The 19,191-nt window shown below is 38.7% G+C and overlaps 1 protein-coding gene across 1 annotated transcript in view; it reads left to right on the forward strand.

The window, feature by feature from the left end:
- Positions 1-17,120, forward strand: part of LOC133550815 (BMP/retinoic acid-inducible neural-specific protein 3-like) — a 57,678-nt gene extending 40,558 nt beyond the window's left edge. The window contains exons 7-8 of the mRNA XM_061896873.1: positions 4,510-4,732; positions 15,827-17,120. Of these exons, the coding sequence (XP_061752857.1) occupies positions 4,510-4,732; positions 15,827-16,955 (1,352 nt within the window). The 3' untranslated portion in view covers positions 16,956-17,120. The remainder of the gene's footprint in view (positions 1-4,509; positions 4,733-15,826) is intronic.
- The last annotated feature ends 2,071 nt before the right edge of the window (positions 17,121-19,191 follow it).

Consider the following 19,191-nt stretch of genomic DNA (forward strand, 5'->3'; position numbering starts at 1 on the left):
ATCTTTAGTAAAGCTGTGACCTTAGGAGTCTGGCTGGGCTCCTCGCAGCTCTTTTTAGGTCCCAGGTCGAAACTATGACCGCGTTAATTTACCTACGCCGTCCGAAGTGCTCCTGTGAATCCCTAAACAAGACATCTAATATATTAGTTATTAGTAAATATCTGGTAAAGATGTGACCTTAGGAGTCTGGCTGGGCTCCTCGCAGCTCTTTATAGGTCCCCGTGTCAAAACTATGACTGCGTCAAGTTCACCTGCTCTCTCCCAAGTGCTCACGTGTACCACTTTAACAAGACAGCGAATTCATTAACGATCAGTAAATCGTCAATAAGGCTGTGACCTTAGGAGTCTGGCTGGGCTCCTCGCAGCTCTCACCTGCTCTCTCTGAAGTGCTCCTGTGTACCACTTAACGAGACATCTACTTAATTATCAGGAAATCTTTATTAAAGCCCTGACCTTAGTAGTCTGGCTGGGCTCCTCGCAGCTCTCAATAGGTCCCAAGTCGAAACTATGACCACGTCAAGTTCACCTGCTCTCTCTGAAGTACTCCCATGAACCACTTAACAAGACACCTCATTAATTAACTATCAGTAAATCTTTAGTAAAGCCGTGACCTTAGGAGTCTGGCTGGGCTCCTCGCAGCTCTATGTAAGTCCCAGGTCGAAACTATGACCACGTCAAGTTCACCTGCTCTCTCTGAAGTGCTCCTGTGTACCACTTAACGAGACATCTACTTAATTATCAGGAAATCTTTAGTAAAGCCCTGCCCTTAGTAGTCTGGCTGGGATCCTCGCAGCTCTCTATAGGTCCCAAGTCTAAACTATGACCACGTCAAGTTCACCTGCTCTCTCTGAAGTGCTCCCATGAACCACTTAACAAGACACCTCATTAATTAACTATCAGTAAATCTTTAGTAAAGCCGTGACCTCAGGAGTCTGGCTGGGCTCCCGGCCAGGGCTTGTGGAACAGCGGCGGTAGCTAATGGATGGCGTGACTGGCAGCGAGCAGCCTGCTTGTCCTCGTCCTCAGCAAACAGGCTCATACACAGAAAAGAGCTAATAATGCGAGATGGCATTATTGTCAAACAAAACCATCATTAGCATAAACACATTTTCCGCCCCTGATTGGATTAGCGGCCTGGACCGGCGTTTACGGGGCAATTTACCCGCCGGTAGTCTCTTCTCCAGGGGGAATATTAAAGCAGCACCTGCCGGCCAAGCTGGTCTCTTCAAGCCCCGAGGGTGGGGGGACAACAAGCCCCGAGGGTGGGGGGACAACAAGCCCCGAGGGTGGGAGGACAACAAGCCCCGAGGGTGGGGGGGACAACAAGCCCCGAGGGTGGGAGGACAACAAGCCCCGAGGGTGGGGGGACAACAAGCCCCGAGGGTGGGAGGACAACAAGCCCCGAGGGTGGGAGGACAACATTTCACACAAAACAAGGTGATAGCTTTGAAAAGAAAAAAAAGCAGAATTTTAGTAAAACTTTTGTAACCCGTCAAGGGAAAAGTGGAGAATTGTTATCCTTTTCATCGGCGGTTTTGTTGGGTTTGTAAAAGTTGTGGAAATGTGGAATATTTCCTAAGTGACCATCTTTCAGTCCGTGTTGAACACAGTGAGCATTCATTCATTCATGGAATTATTGATGTATTTCTTTGACAGGGACAGTACAAGTAAACATTGCTAAGATGTGCAAAATGTCCAAAATGTGCCCAGCAAAGTCGACAACCCTATCCCTAACCCTAACCACAGGAAGGGGGGAGAAAAGTGTGAAAAGTCAGTAAAAGTCCCAAAAATGTTCAAAAATCACACCCAGGTCCGAGTCCCACAAGTCCCGCCACCAGCCGGGATACCATAAAATGTCCAAAACATGCCTAGCAAAGTCCTACGGGAAGGCAGGGAGAAAAGTGAGAAAAGTCAGAAAAATGTTAAAAAAAAAAAAAAAATCCCACTTGGGTTCGAGTCCCACAAGTCCCACCGCCGGCCGGGATACCCGGAATGTCCAAAACGTGCCCAGCAAAATCCCACGGTAGGGCAGGGAGAAAAGTGGGTAAAATGTTCAAAAATGTTCAAAAATCACACCCGGGTTCGAGTCCCACAAGTCCAGCCGCCGGGCGCGCAAGTCCCTGGATGCCCAAAATATCCAAAACACGCCCAGCAAAGTCCCACAAGAAGGCGGGGAGAAAAGTGGGTAAAATGTTCAAAAATGTTCAAAAATCACGCCCGGGTTCGAGTCCCATGAGTCCGCCGCCGGCCGCGCAAATCCCGGGATGCCCAAAATATCCAAAATGCGTCCATCAAAGTCCCACAGGAAAGCGGGGAGAAAAGTGAGAAAAGTGGGTAAAATGTTCAAAAATCACACCCGGGTTCGAGTCCCACAAGTCTTGCCGCAGGCCACGCAAGTCCTGGGATGCCCAAAATATCGAAAACGTGCCCAGCAAAGTCCCACAGGAAGGCGGGGAGAAAAGTGAGATAAGTGGGTAAAATGTTCAAAAATGTTCAAAAATCACACCCGGGTTCGAGTCCCACAAGTCCGCCGCCGGCCGCGCAAATCCCAGGATGCCCAAAATATCCAAAATGCGTCCAGCAAAGTCCCACAGGAAGGCGGGGAGAAAAGTGAGAAAAGTGGGTAAAATGTTCAAAAGTGTTCAAAAATCACACCCGGGTTCGAGTCCCATAAGTCCGCCGCCGGCTGCGCAAATCCCGGGATACCCAAAATATCCAAAATGCGTCCAGCAAAGTCCCACAGGAAGGCGTGGAGAAAAGTGATAAAAGTGGGTAAAATGTTCAAAAATGTTCAAAAATCACACCCGGGTTCGAGTCCCACAAGTCCCGCCGCCGGCCATTGAAGTCCCGGGATGCCAAAAATATCCAAAACGTGCCCAGCAGAGTCCCACGGGAAGGCGGGAGAAAAGTGAGAAAAGTCCGTAAAATGTTCAAAAATGTTCAAAAATTTTCAAAAATTTTCAAAAATCACACCCGGGTTCGAGTCCCACAAGTCCCGCTGCCAGCCGGGATGCCCAGAATGTCCAAAATGCGCCCAGCAAAGTCCCACAGGAAGGCGGGGAGAAAAGTGAGAAAAGTGGGTAAAATGTTCAAAAATCCCCCGACTACTCCTACAGACATCACACTGATGGAGGGAGCTGCCATGCAAGGCGCTAACCACCACCCATCAGGAGCAAGGGTGATGTGTCTTGCTCAGGACACAACGGACGTGACGAGGTTGGTACTAGGTGGGGATTGAACCAAGGACCCTCGAGTTGAGCACAGCAACTCTCCCACTGCGCCACGCCGTTTTAATTGGATTGTAAAACTGACAAACGTTGCTTGTAGTGATGAATGAAGAACACATTCAAGTAGAACCGCTATGGAAAGCATTAAACAGGAAGTACATGTTCAAGCCGTGCAACCTGCAGTGAGCAAACTCACTCATAGCACAAATAACAACACAGAGACCGGGCTTTCTGCTCCGCCGCTCCCAGTCTGTGGAACACTCTCCCTGACCACCTGAGGGAACCACAGACTGTGAATGCTTTTAAAAAAGGCTTAAAAACCCGTCTTTGTTTTGTTTTGTTTTTTACTTTTTTTAGATATATGTGTGCTAGTTCTAGCTATTAGGCTGTTGTAGTTTTTATTTGTATATATTTATTGTATTATCTTTTTCTTTTTATTTTAATACACTGTAGCACTTTGAGGTTGTTTGCTCAATGCAAAGTGCTTTTTACATACAAAATCTATGATAATTATTGTTATTATTTTCAGCGTCTCAGTTTTATGAAAACTATTTGTTGAGTACAAATCATTATGGCCGCTAGCGAAGAAAAAATCCATACAGTAACTGCACCATTTTATAAGTTGCTGAAGTAGTAAAAAAAAATAAACGTTATACTTACAGTGTGTAAAGAAAACTTTGTTTTTTTAGAGCATTTTAAATAGTCCATTAGTTACATTGTTGGCTGACTTTTGCTAGCCTTTATTTACGGGTTAGAATGCATTAAAAAAAATATGTGAGCTGGTGTCACATGAGGATTGACAAAATGACAATACCCCTTTACGCTACGAACTTTCACCTACATCAGGGCATATAAATATAAATATAATTCACATTCAAGTACATTATCACTGGAGTACAACGTGACATTTTCTTCCCAACACTCAAAGTCATGTGAGCGTGACGAGAAGTTGTAAAATAACTCAAGCAGAAAAGTTAGAGAAGTTTTCTTGGACGCTAAATAAAAATGTATGTCACGTAACTATTATAGAAAGATGTGATTGCTGATTATTGTGAATCCGCCATTTTGCCTTTGTTGGAAGTGGGAGACGGAAATACAACATGAGGCGGCTTTCTTCTCTGCCTCACAGATAAGATCAGAAAAAAAAAAAACTATTGACATAATACTGGTATTATTCCTCTCCGGATTTTTGCTTCTCGACCACAAACAGTCGGGGGTCTTGATTCAGTTCTTGGTTGGCTATCCTCCGGACCATAACCGCCTGCAACTTCTCTTCTTCCAGAGGAGTTCCAGGGTTTTGTAGGCAAGCTGCCGACTCAGTACGCCGTCAACACGTCTGTGGTGGAACTTCTGTGGAGGACAGACGCCAACCTGCTGCAGCGCTACCGGCAGATGGAGACCAGGACCAAGCAGCTCCTGGCCAAGACTCGCCGCACCGTCAACAAGATCTTCAGCCTCAGCAGGAGGTGCCGGAAGAAGCCCAACATAGTCCTGCACAGGCCCAGGTGAGATACAGAATCCTGCACAGGCCCGGGTGGGATACATGGTCCTGCAGAGGCCCGGGTGAGATACAGAATCCTGCACAGGCCCGGGTGGGATACATGGTCCTGCACAGGCCCGGGTGGGATACAGGGTCCTGCACAGGCCCGGGTGGGATACATGGTCCTGCAGAGGCCCGACTTAGATACAGGGTCCTGCACAGGCCCAGGTGAGATACATGGTCCTGCAGAGGCCCGAGTTAGATACATGGTCCTGCACAGGCCCGGGTGAGATACATGGTCCTGCACAGGCCCGGGTGAGATACAAGGTCCTGCACAGGCCCGGGTGAGATACAGGGTTCTGCAGAGGCCCGGGTGAGATACAGGGTCCTGCACAGGCCCGGGTGAGATACATGGTCCTGCACAGGCCCGGGTGAGATACAAGGTCCTGCACAGGCCCGGGTGAGATACAGGGTTCTGCAGAGGCCCGGGTGAGATACAGGGTCCTGCACAGGCCCAGGTGAGATACATGGTCCTGCAGAGGCCCGGTTAAGATACACGGTCCTGCAGAGGCCCGAGTGAGATACAGGGTCCTGCACAGGCCCGGGTGAGATACAGGGTCCTGCATAGGCCCGGGTGAGATACATGGTCCCGAGAGGCCCACGTGAGATACATGGTCCTGCACAGGCCCAGGTGAGATACATGGTCCTGCAGAGGCCCGGTTGAGATACACAGTTCCGAGAGGCCCAGGTGAGATACATGGTCCTGCAGAGGCCCGGGTGAGATACACCCAGGTAATGTTTACTCAAGTCCGAATGTTTTAGTTAAGATCCCAAATTGACAACAAGGAGGTACCAGCAGGTACCAGCAGGTACCAATAAGAACGAAAAGTTAGTTTTGTGGAAAAGGTCCCTTTAAGAGTTCTGTTTTGTACACCTTTGTGTGTCTGTCAGGTGTGTTGGTTTGTGTTGGTGTGTGTATGTGTGTGTATGTGTGTATGTGTGTGTGTCTGTTTTTGTGTTTCTGTGTTTGTGTGTGTGTAAGTTTTGTGTACTTGTGTGTCTGTGTGTGTCTGTTTCTGTGTTTGTGTGTCTGTGTGTGTGTATTTGTGTTTTGGTGTGTCTGTTTGTGTGTCTGTGTTTCTTTGTGTTTGTGTGTCTGTGTGTTTATTTGTGTGTGTCTGTTTGTTTGTTTGTGTGTGTGTTTGTATGTGTTTTTGTGTTTGTGTGTGTTCAGGATTGTATGTTTTTTCTGTGTCGGTTTGTGTGTGTTCATGTGTGTTTGTGTCTGTGTGTCTGTTTGATTTTTCGTGTGTTTGTGCATTTTATTGTGTCTGTTTGTGTGTCTAATTGTTTGTGTGTGTATTTTTTTGTGTTTGTGTGTGTTCATGTTTGTTTGTGTTTCTGTGTGTGTGTCTGTCTGTGTTTGTTTGTTTTATGTGTGTTTGTTTGTTTGTATATTTGTGTGTTTGTTTTTTGTGTATTTGTGCATGTGTGTTCGGCTGTCCATGTGTGTGTGTGTTTGTGTGTGTTTTTTTGCTTGTGTATCTGTGCGTGTGTGTGTTGTGTTTGTCTGTCCGTGTGTTTATTTTATTTTTTTATTTGTGTTTGTGTGCTTGTGTGTGTTTCTTTGCTTGTGTATCTGTGTGTGCGTTGTGTTTGTCTGTCCGTGTGTTTGTTTGTTTTTGTTTGTTTGTCTGCATGTGTTTGTGTGTGTTTATGTGTGTTTCTTTGCTTGTGTATTTGTGTGTGTGTTTGTCTTTCCGTGTGTGCTTGTTTGTTTGTGTGTCCGTGTGTGTTTGCGTGTATGTTTGTTTGTGTGTTTGTTCATGTTAGTTGTGTGTTTTTTGTGTTTGTGTGTCTATTTCTGTGTGTTCATGTGTGTTTGTGTGTTTGCCTCTGTTTGTGTTTGTTTGTTATTTTTTGTGTGTTTGTGTGTATGTTTGTTTGTGTATTTGTGCATGTGTTTGTTCGGCTGTCCGTGTGTGTATTTGTTTGTTTGTTTGTGTGTGTTCATGTTAGTTTGTGTTTGTGTGTCTGTTTCTGTGTGTTCATGTGTGTTTGTTTGTTTGCCTCTGTTTGTGTTTGTTTGTTATTGTTTGTGTGTTTGTGTGTATGTTTGTTTGTGTATTTGTGCATGTGTGTGTTCGGCTGTCCGTGTGTGTGGTTGTTTGTTTGTGTGTGTTCATGTTAGTTTGTGTTTGTGTGTCTGTTTCTGTGTGTTCATGTGTGTTTGTGTGTTTGCCTCTGTTTGTGTTTGTTTGTTATTTTTTGTGTGTTTGTGCGTATGTTTGTTTGTGTATTTGTGCATGTGTGTGTTCGGCTGTCCGTGTGTGTGTTTGTTTGTTTGTGTGTGTTCATGTTAGTTTGTGTTTGTGTGTCTGTTTCTGTGTGTTTGTGTGTTTGCCTCTGTTTGTGTTTGTTTGTTATTTTTTGTGTGTTTGTGCGTATGTTTGTTTGTGTATTTGTGCATGTGTGTGTTCGGCTGTCCGTGTGTGTGTTTGTTTGTTTGTGTGTGTTCATGTTAGTTTGTGTTTGTGTGTCTGTTTCTGTGTGTTTGTGTGTTTGCCTCTGTTTGTGTTTGTTTGTTATTTTTTGTGTGTTTGTGCGTATGTTTGTTTGTGTATTTGTGCATGTGTGTGTTCGGCTGTCCGTGTGTGTGTGTGTTTGTTTGTTTGTGTGTGTTCATGTTAGTTTGTGTTTGTGTGTCTGTTTCTGTGTGTTCATGAGTGTGTGTGTGTGTGTGTGTGTGTTTGTGTGTGTGTCTGTCTGTGTTTGTTGGTGTTTGTTTGTTTTTCGTGTGTGTTTAATTTTTATGTCTGTGTGTGTTTGTGTGCATGTGTTTTTGTGTTTGTATGTGTTCATGTGTGTGTTTCTTTACTGGTGTATTTGTGCGTGTGTGTTGTGTTTGTCTGTCCGTGTGTTTGTTTTTTTGTTTTGTTTGTTTGTGTCTGTTCATGTGTGTGTGTTCATGTTTGTTTGTGTGTCCGTTTCTGTGTGTTCATGTGTGTTTGTGTGTCTGCCTGTGTGTGTTTGTTTGTTTGTTATTTTGTGTGTGTTTGTTTGTGTGCGTGTGTTTGTTTGTGTATTTGTGTGTGTGTGTGTTTGTTTGTTATTTTGTGTGTGTTTGTTTGTGTGCGTGTGTTTGTTTGTGTATTTGTGTGTGTGTGTGTTTGTTTGTTTATGTATCTGTTTGTGTGTGAGTGTTTTCATGTTTGTTTGTGTTCATGTTTGTTTGTGTGTCTGTCTGTGTTTCTTTGTGTTTGTTTGGTTTTTGTGTGTGTTTGTGTGTGTATTTGTGACTGACATCAGCGATGGCAATGACGTCATCAAAGAGGCAGATTCTAAACAGCTGGGAAGCATGAAGGAAGCAGCAGCGTGCAGTAAAAAAGTGAGAAGAGATGTTGATAAAACGGACAAAAAGCGGACAGGATGTGACTAAAAGCAAAAAAAAAAGCAAAAGACTTACAGGCAGAGTAGAGCAGACGGCGTCCACAAAGTAGTAAGTAGTGTCCACAAAGTCCTTCTTGACCACTTCAATAGTCTGGACCGCAAACAGTAAACAGCTGAGGGGAATTGACACAGGTCAAGTAGAAAAAGGGAAACACCGACAAAACCGGATGTCCCGCCAAAATAAAAGCACGGGACAGGAACTAACACAAAACCGCGGGGAACATGAAGCCAACGCAACATGAAGCAGCAAGATAGTTTTATAAATATCTCTATTGTGCCGCCTCGCTCTCATTTCACATTCCCAGGATATATATATATATATATATATATATATATATATATATATATATATATATATATATATATATATACACATATATATATATATACACATATATATATATATATATATATATGTATATATATGTATATATATATATATACACACATATATATATATATATATATATATATATATATATATATATATATATATATATATATACATATATATAAAATGGGTATTTCTGTCTGTCATTAAGTCGTACATTTTTTTTCCTTTTACGGAAGTTTTTTTGTAGAGAATAAATTATGAAAAAAACACTTAATTGAATGGTTTAAAAGAGGAGAAAACACGAGAAAAAAAGAAAATAAAATTTTAAAACAGTTTCTCTTCAATTTCGACTCTTTAAAATTCAAAATTCAACTGAAAAAAAATGAAGAGGAAAAACAAGCTCATTTGAATCTTTTTGAAAAAATAGAATTTATGGAACATCATTAGTAATTTCTCTTGATTAAGATTAATTTTAGAATTTTGATGACATGTTTTAAATATGTTAAAATCCACTTTTGAAATAAGATTTAAATTGGATTCTACAGATTTTTTCTAGATTTGCCAGAATTTTTTATTTTTATTTTAATCATAAGTTTAAAGAAATATTTCCCAAATGTTCTTTGTCGGAAAAAAAGAAGCTAAAATGAAGAATTAAATTAAAATGTATTTATTATTCTTTACAATAAAAACTTGAACATTGATTTAAATTGTCAGGAAAGAAGAGGAAGGAATTTAAAAGGTAAAAAGGTATATGTGTGAAGGTTGTATTTTTTCTCTAAAATTGTCTTTCTGAAAGTTATAAGAAGCAAAGTAAAAAAAATTATGAATTTATTTAAACAAGTGAAGGCCAAGTCTTTAAAATATTTTCTTGGATTTTCAAATTCTATTTGAGTTTTGTCTCTCTTAGAATTAAAAATGTCGGGCAAAGCGAGACCAGCTTGCTAGTAAATAAATACAATTTAAAAAAATAGAGGCAGCTCACTGGTAAGTGCTGCTATTTGAGCTATTTTTAGAACAGGCCAGCGGGCGACTCATCTGGTCCTTCGGGCGACCTGGTGCCCGCCTTGGTGACCCCTGGTTTAATAGTTTAAACAAATTTACATTATTGCAATCAGTTGAAGCGGTATAGCTCGGTTGGTAGAGTGGCCGTGCCAGCAACTTGAGGGTTGCAGGTTCGATTCCCGCTTCCGCCATCCTAGTCACTGCCGTTGTGTCCTTGGGCAAGACACTTTACCCACCTGCTCCCAGTACCACCCACACTGGTTTAAATGTAACTTAGATATTGGGTTTCACTATGTAAAGCGCTTTGAGTCACTAGAGAAAAGCGCTATATAAATATAATTCACTTCACTTCACTTGATAAAACATTGTCTTTACAATTATAAAAGCTTTTTTTTTTTTTTAAATCTACTACTCTGCTAGCATGTCAGCAGACTGGGGTAGATCCTGCTGAAATCTATGTATTGAATGAATACAGAATACTTTTGAATCGGAAAAATATCATTTTTGAATCGAGAATCGAATCGAAAAAAATCGATATATTATCGAATGGTGACCCCAAGAATCGATATTGAATCGAATCGTGGGACACCCAAAGATTCACAGCCCTAATATATATATATATATATATATATATATATATATATATATATATATATATATATATATATATATATATATATATATATATATATATATATAAATATATATATATATATATATATATATATATATATATATATATATATATATATATATAAACATATATATATATACATACATATACATATATACATTTTATATCTATATACATATATGTACATAGATATATAAATGTATATATGTATATAAATGTGTATGTACATACATATATATACATACATATATATATATATATATATATATATATATATATATGTACACACACATATATACATATGCATATATGTATATGTTTATATATACAGGACGGTCTCAGAAGATTAGAAAATTGTGATAAAGTCCTTTATTTTCTGTATTTGTGGGGTATTTCGAAGAAGAAGCTGAAAGACACCAGACCCAATAATGCAAATGAGCTAAAGGCCGCTATTGAAGCATCCTGGGCATCCATAACACCTCAGCAATGCCACAGGCTGATTGCCTCCATGCCACGACGTATTGATGCAGTAATCCCTGCAAAAGGATTCCTAACCAAGTACTGAGTGCATGAATTGACATTTTCAAATGTTTGATTTTGTTTTGCTGTTCTAAATCTTTTTTTTTTTTATTTGGTCTGAGGAAATATTCAAATTTTTTGAGATAGGATTTTGGAGTTTTCTTAAGGTGTATGCCATAATCAGCAATATTCAAATAATAATAGGCTTGCAATATTTCAGTTGATGTGTAATGAATCCAGAATGTATGACATTTTCATATTTTTAGTTGCATTACAGAAAATAAATTTCCTGAGACAGTCCTGTATATACATTTATACATATATGTATATACATATATACATACAGTATATGTGTATATATATATATATATATATATATATATATATATATATATATATATATATATATATATATATATATATATATATATATATATATATATATATATATATATATATATATATGTATGTATATGTATGTATATATGTATTTCCGGGTGAGACATATTTTTTATTGGAAATGATTTCTAACACAATTGTTCATTTCCTTTTTCGAACTGCACTTTTTTGTGGACTTTAGTTCCCAATCATCATGACAAACATGACAATGTTTTCTCTTTTATTTTGTGCATTGTAAATAATAAACAACAAAAGTCAGCTGACAATTCTGCCCAGAAACAAACATGCAAACACCTTATGATTTGTGTTTATGTTAGTGTGTTTGTGTTCATGTGTGTTCATGTGTCGGTGTGTTTGTGTGTGTGTGTGTGTGTGCTTGTGCGTGAGTGTGTTTGTTTGTGTGTGTGAGTGTGTTTGTGAGTCAGTGTGTTTGTTTTGTGTGCGGGTGTGTCCGCTTGTGTGTGTTTGTTTCTGTGTTTGTTTGTTCATGTTTACGTGTGTTTGTTTGTGTGTGTTTTTGTTTGTTTGTGCGTGTGTGTGTGTGTGTGTGGAAAAGTACGTTATTTTTATTCATGAATTTGTAAAAGTGTGTTGTTGAAAACGTTTTGTAAAATGTCAGAAGTAGAGAAACATTTCTATGGTTTATGAATGTGTGTTTGTTTTAAGTATCATATATATATATATAATGTATCATATATATAATGTATCATATATATAATGTATCATATATAATGTATCATATATATAATGTATCATATATATAATGTATCATATATAATGTATCATATATATAATGTATCATATATATAATGTATCATATATATAATGTATCAGATATAATGTATCATATATAATGTATCATATATATAATGTATCATATATATAATGTATCATATATAATGTATCATATATAATGTATCATATATATAATGTATCATATATAATGTATCATATATAATGTATCATATATAATTTATCATGTATAATGTATCATATATAATTTAATCTACACATAATGTATCGTATATAATGTATCATATATATATATAATGTATCATATATATAATGTATCATATATATAATGTATCATATATATAATGTATCATATATAATGTATCATATATATAATGTATCATATATATAATGTATCATATATATAATGTATCATATATAATGTATCATATATATAATGTATCATATATATAATGTATCATATATAATGTATCATATATATAATGTATCATATATATAATGTATCATATATATAATGTATCAGATATAATGTATCATATATAATGTATCATATATATAATGTATCATATATATAATGTATCATATATAATGTATCATATATAATGTATCATATATATAATGTATCATATATAATGTATCATATATAATGTATCATATATAATTTATCATGTATAATGTATCATATATAATTTAATCTACACATAATGTATCGTATATAATGTATCATATATATATATAATGTATCATATATATAATGTATCATATATATAATGTATCATATATATAATGTATCATATATAATGTATCATATATATAATGTATCATATATATAATGTATCATATATAATGTATCATATATATAATGTATCATATATATAATGTATCATATATATAATGTATCAGATATAATGTATCATATATAATGTATCATATATATAATGTATCATATATATAATGTATCATATATAATGTATCATATATAATGTATCATATATATAATGTATCATATATAATGTATCATATATAATGTATCATATATAATTTATCATGTATAATGTATCATATATAATTTAATCTACACATAATGTATCGTATATAATGTATCATATATATATATAATGTATCATATATATAATGTATCATATATATAATGTATCATATATATAATGTATCATATATAATGTATCATATATATAATGTATCATATATATAATGTATCATATATATAATGTATCAGATATAATGTATCATATATAATGTATCATATATATAATGTATCATATATAATGTATCATATATAATGTATCATATATAATTTATCATATATAATGTATCATATATAATTTAATCTACACATAATGTATCGTATATAATGTATCATATATATATATAATGTATCATATATATAATGTATCATATATATAATGTATCATATATAATGTATCATATATATAATGTATCATATATATAATGTATCATATATAATGTATCATATATATAATGTATCATATATATAATGTATCATATATAATGTATCATATAAATAATGTATCATATATAATGTATCATATATAATGTATCATATATATAATGTATCATATATATAATGTATCATATAATGTATCATATATATAATGTATCGTATATATAATGTATCATATATATAATGTATCATATATATAATGTATCATATATAATGTATCATATATAATGTATCATATAAATAATGTATCATATATAATGTATCATATATAATGTATCATATATATAATGTATCATATATATAATGTATCAGATATAATGTATCATATATAATGTATCATATATAATGTATCATATATATAATGTATCATATATAATGTATCATATATAATTTAATCTATATATAATGTATCGTATATAATGTATCATATATAATGTATCATATTTATAATGTATCATGTATAATGTATCATATATAATGTATCATATATATAATGTATCATATATAATGTATCATATATATAATGTATCATATATATAATGTATCATGTATCATATATAATGTATCATATATAATTTAATCTATATATAATGTATCGTATTTAATGTATCATATATAATGTATCATATATAATTTAATCTACATATAATGTATCGTATATAATGTATCATATATAATTTAATCTACATATAATGTATCGTATATAATGTATCATATATATAGTGTATCATATATATAATGTATCATATATATATAATGTATCATATATATAATGTATCATAGATAATGTATCATATATAATTTAATCTACATATAATGTATCATATATAATTTAATCTACATATAATGTATCGTATATAATGTATCGTATATAATGTATCATATATCCATCCATCCATTTTCTACCGCTTATTCTGCGATGAGGTGGCGACTTGTCCAGGGTGTACCCTGCCTTCCGCCCGATTGTAGCTGTATCATATATAATGTATCATATATATAATGTATCATATATAATGTATCATATATATAATGTATCTATATATAATGTATCATATATAATGTATCATATAAATAATGTATCATATATAATGTATCATATATAATGTATCATATATATAATGTATCATATATATAATGTATCAGATATAATGTATCATATATAATGTATCATATATAATGTATCATATATATAATGTATCATATATAATGTATCATATATAATTTAATCTATATATAATGTATCGTATATAATGTATCATATATAATGTATCATATTTATAATGTATCATGTATAATGTATCATATATAATGTATCATATATATAATGTATCATATATAATGTATCATATATAATTTAATCTACATATAATGTATCGTATATAATGTATCATATATAATTTAATCTACATATAATGTATCGTATATAATGTATCATATATATAGTGTATCATATATATAATGTATCATATATATATAATGTATCATATATATAATGTATCATAGATAATGTATCATATATAATTTAATCTACATATAATGTATCATATATAATTTAATCTACATATAATGTATCGTATATAATGTATCGTATATAATGTATCATATATCCATCCATCCATTTTCTACCGCTTATTCTGCGATGAGGTGGCGACTTGTCCAGGGTGTACCCTGCCTTCCGCCCGATTGTAGCTGTATCATATATAATGTATCATATATATAATGTATCATATATAATGTATCATATATATAATGTATCTATATATAATGTATCATATATAATGTATCATATATAATGTATCATATATAATGTATCATATACAGTATAATGTATTGTATATAACTGAATCTATGTATAATGTATCAGATATAATTTACCATATATAATGTATATTACATAATGTATTTATATAAAATGAAACGTTGCAAAAGTACATTACCGACGTTTAATAACATATTAGATGAGGTCATTAGCGTGATTAGCATATTCGATGATGTTATTAGCGTGATGGTATTATGTTTCTAGTTTGAGGTGAACATTCTGTCATATTTACTTTGCAACATTTTCCATTTTAACACGGCAGCAATATCAAAAAGGTTAGGAAATATGTATAGTTTTTGTATTAATTCATTATTGCAACCCAGGAGAGCTTGTTGCGGTATTAGCCCAGCGGGACACAAAGGCGGGGTCAATCCCCCGGTGCTATTGTGCCCGCACCCCCGCCGGCTTGTCTTCCCGACTGGCCAGGCTGGTGCGGGAGTCCCAGGAACACATTGTGACAGCCTTAGCTGGCAAAGTCTTTGCTTGGATTATTTATTACCTGTCCTCACGAATAATAATCTCAATATTTTAGGCATTAGCGAGAAAGTCAAATGTGTATCTATTTGTGAAGTAAATGTTGGCAAAGCCCGAAGGAGCACCTGTGTGTGTTTGCCAAAGTCCCCGCAGTCTGTGGAAACCTGCGTACGCGCAGCATGAAGTTGGCGTGAGGCATGTTTTCAGCTCCCGGTCCGGACGGACTTAACACCATCTGTGTTTCTGTCCCAGGTCTCTCCATTTCTGGCTGGGCTACACCCTCTCCGTCTTGTACTGCAGTGAAAACCACCAAGTGGGTGTCTTCAATGAGGAGAGTCGCAGCTGCTCCTGCACCTACAGTCACCCGCCTTGCCAGGGCCTGATCCCCTGCACCACGGGCGACGGCCCCCGCTGCGCATCCTGCTCCACTGAGAACCGAACCCGATGCTCCACCTGCAACCCAGGCTTCACTCTCAACCAGGGAACCTGCAGGCACGCCGTGCCCGATCCTACGGACCCTTACCTGGGCTTGGAGAGCGATCAAGACTTGCATGACCTAGAGCAGCGCTACCTCCTCCAGCGACGTGACCCACGCATCACTTTGCATGCGGTTTTTGTGAGCAACGATGTGAGGATTAACACCTGGTTCGACCCTTCGTGGAGGAAGCGAATGCTCCTGACGTTGAAGAGCAACCGGGTGAAATCGAACCGCGTTCACATGCTCCTTGGACTTGCTGTGCAGTTTTGCCTCACCAGGAACAGCACCCTTGAGCCAGCCTTTTCTCTGTTCGTCAACCCTTTCGGGGGCAGCCATTCCGAGAGCTGGACCATGCCTATCGGCCAGCATGGATACCCCGAGTGGGATCGGACCAAAGTGGACATTCCCTTGGACTGTTATAACTGGACCTTGTCGCTTGGAAACAGATGGAAGAGCTTCTTTGAGACAGTTCATTTCTACTTGAGGAGCCGTATCAAGGAGGGCACGTCAATCGGAAGCAAGAACACTTCGGTGGACTACGAGCCTCTGGAGTCGACGGAGCCGCCAAGCAACTTCGGGTACATGAAAGTCAACAGCATGCAACTATTTGGATACAGCGTGCATTTTGACCCTGACGCAATCCAGGACCTGATTCTGCAGATAGACTACCCGTACACTCAGGGATCACAGGACTCAGCTCTGTTGCAGCTGGTGGAGTTGCGATACAGGGTCAACCGCCTCTCCCCGCCAGGGGCCGCCCACGTGGATCTTTTCGGCTGTCTACTTCGCCACAGACTTAAGCTGGCCCCGGCGGACGTGACCAGGATCCTCACTGCCCTGCAAGCTTTCAGTGCCACGCAACCAAACTACGCCGAGTACGAGGCCAGCAAACTGTGTAGCTAGTGGCTCCCGTTTCGATGTTTTGTATTTGACTTGCCACATACGAGCTCGCCGGATCCATTTGTTGTCAAGTGAGTGATCCATGTTCACGGCTTCGTTCGACGTCAAGTGTGTGCAATTAAAATCGATGCTCATGTCGCTGTAGTTTTACAGATTAAAGATGTTCAACACTCGCTTACAATTCCCTGCCTTTCCGAGTCATTTGCCAGCTCGATCGATTTCACGCACACGACAAAAGGGATTCGACCGCATTTCACTGATCAGGTTTTTGTTTACCCACAGTTGTGGTGTGATTGCTCCAGGGTCAGGGGGGATTGATTTATGTAAACATGCAGGTTAATAACGCCAATGTCCGTGCTAAACACTAAACTCATTGGCCTTCCTTTGAACTTTGTCTGCTCTCTTTCGTGCTGACAGACTCGGAGACGACATCAACTCCAGTCTCCCTGCTACAAATCATACATTTAAACTCTGGCAACACTCCCAGGCGATTCCCTCGTCAAACATTTGATACGACTGATTTGAACACACCGCCCTGCCGAGCGTCGAGTCTTCACAGGCTGCACAACAAGCATCTGGCCCACCGGGGAGCTGCGGTTGTGTGTGCCGTGTTGTTTTTCGCTCCCATCTGGAGCATCAGAACACAAGGCCTCCCTTCTCCTTTTAGGGCACAGCCTTGGCATACATTACTAAGTCTCCCGCGGCGCGGGTGGGGGGGGGTTGGAAGCGGCCCTTCTCTGATCCTCCGCCGCTGCCACTCCTGTCTGCCGTTCACATCAATCCATTAATTTTCCTCCGCTTATCCGAGGTTGGGTGGAGGGAGTAGCAGCCTAAGCAGAGAAGCCCAGACTTCCCTCTCCCCAGCCACTTCGTCCAGCTCCTACCGGGGGATCCCGAGGCGTTCCCATACTAGCCGGGAGACATAATCTTCCCAATGTGATCTGGGATTTCTCCGTGGGGTGTTCTCCCGGTCGGAAGTGCCCTAAACACCTCCCCGGGGAGGCGTTGGGGTGGCATCCCGCATCTGGAGTATCAGAACACGAGGTCTTCCATCTCCTTTTAGGGAACAGCCTTGGCACAGATTACTAAATCTCTCGTGGCGTAGTGGGAGGGTTGGAAACGGCCATTCTCTGATCCTCCGCCGCTGCCGCTCCTGTCTGCCGTTCACATCCATCCGTTCATTTTCTTCCGCTTACACAAGGTGGGGCAGCAGCCTAAGCAGAGAAGCACAGACTTCCCTCTCCCCAGCCACTTCGTCCAGCTCCTACCGGGGGATCCCGAGGCGTTCCCATACTAGCCGGGAGACATAATCTTCCCAATGTGATCTGGGTCTTCCCCGTGGAGTGTTCTCCCGGTCGGACCTGCCCTAAACACCACCCCGGGGAGGCGTTGGGGTGGCATCCCGCATCTGGAGTATCAGAACACAAGGTCTTCCATCTCCTTTTACGGCACAGCCTTGGCACGGATTACTAAATCTCTCGTGGCGTAGGGGGAGGGTTGGAAGCGGGCCTTCTCTGATCCTCCGCCGCTGCCACTCCTGTCTGCCGTTCACATCAATCCATTAATTTTCCTCCGCTTATCCGAGGTTGGGTGGAGGGAGTAGCAGCCTAAGCAGAGAAGCCCAGACTTCCCTCTCCCAAGCCACTTCGTCCAGCTCCTCCCAAAGGATCCCTAGGTGTTCCCAGGCTAGCCGGGAGACATAATCTTCCCAATGTGATTCTGGGATTTCTCCGTGGGGTGTTCTCCCAGTCGGACGTGCCCTAAACACCTCCCCAGGGAGGCGTTGGGGTGGCATCCCGCATCTGGAGTATCAGAACACAAGGTCTTCCATCTCCTTTTAGGGCACAGTCTTGGCACGGATTACTAAATCTCTCGTGGAGTAAGGGGAGGGTTGGAAGCGGCCCTTCTCTGATCCTCCGCCGCTGCCACTCCTGTTTGCCGTTCACATCAATCCATTCATTTTCCTCCGCTTATCCGAGGTTGGGTGGAGGGAGTAGCAGCCTAAGCAGAGAAGCCCAGACTTCCCTCTCCCCAGCCACTTCGTCCAGCTCCTCCCGAGGGATCCCTAGGCGTTCCCAGGCCAGCCGGGAAACATAATCTTCCCATGGTGATCTGGGTCTTCCCGGTGGAGTGTTCTCCCGGTCGGACGTGCCCTAAACACCTCCCAGGGGAGGCGTTGGGGTGGCATCCCGCATCTGGAGTATCAGAACACAAGTTCTTCCATCTCCTTTTAGGGAAC

Source organism: Nerophis ophidion, linkage group LG04, assembly GCF_033978795.1.
Source record: "Nerophis ophidion isolate RoL-2023_Sa linkage group LG04, RoL_Noph_v1.0, whole genome shotgun sequence".
Taxonomy (NCBI): Eukaryota; Metazoa; Chordata; class Actinopteri; order Syngnathiformes; family Syngnathidae; genus Nerophis; species Nerophis ophidion.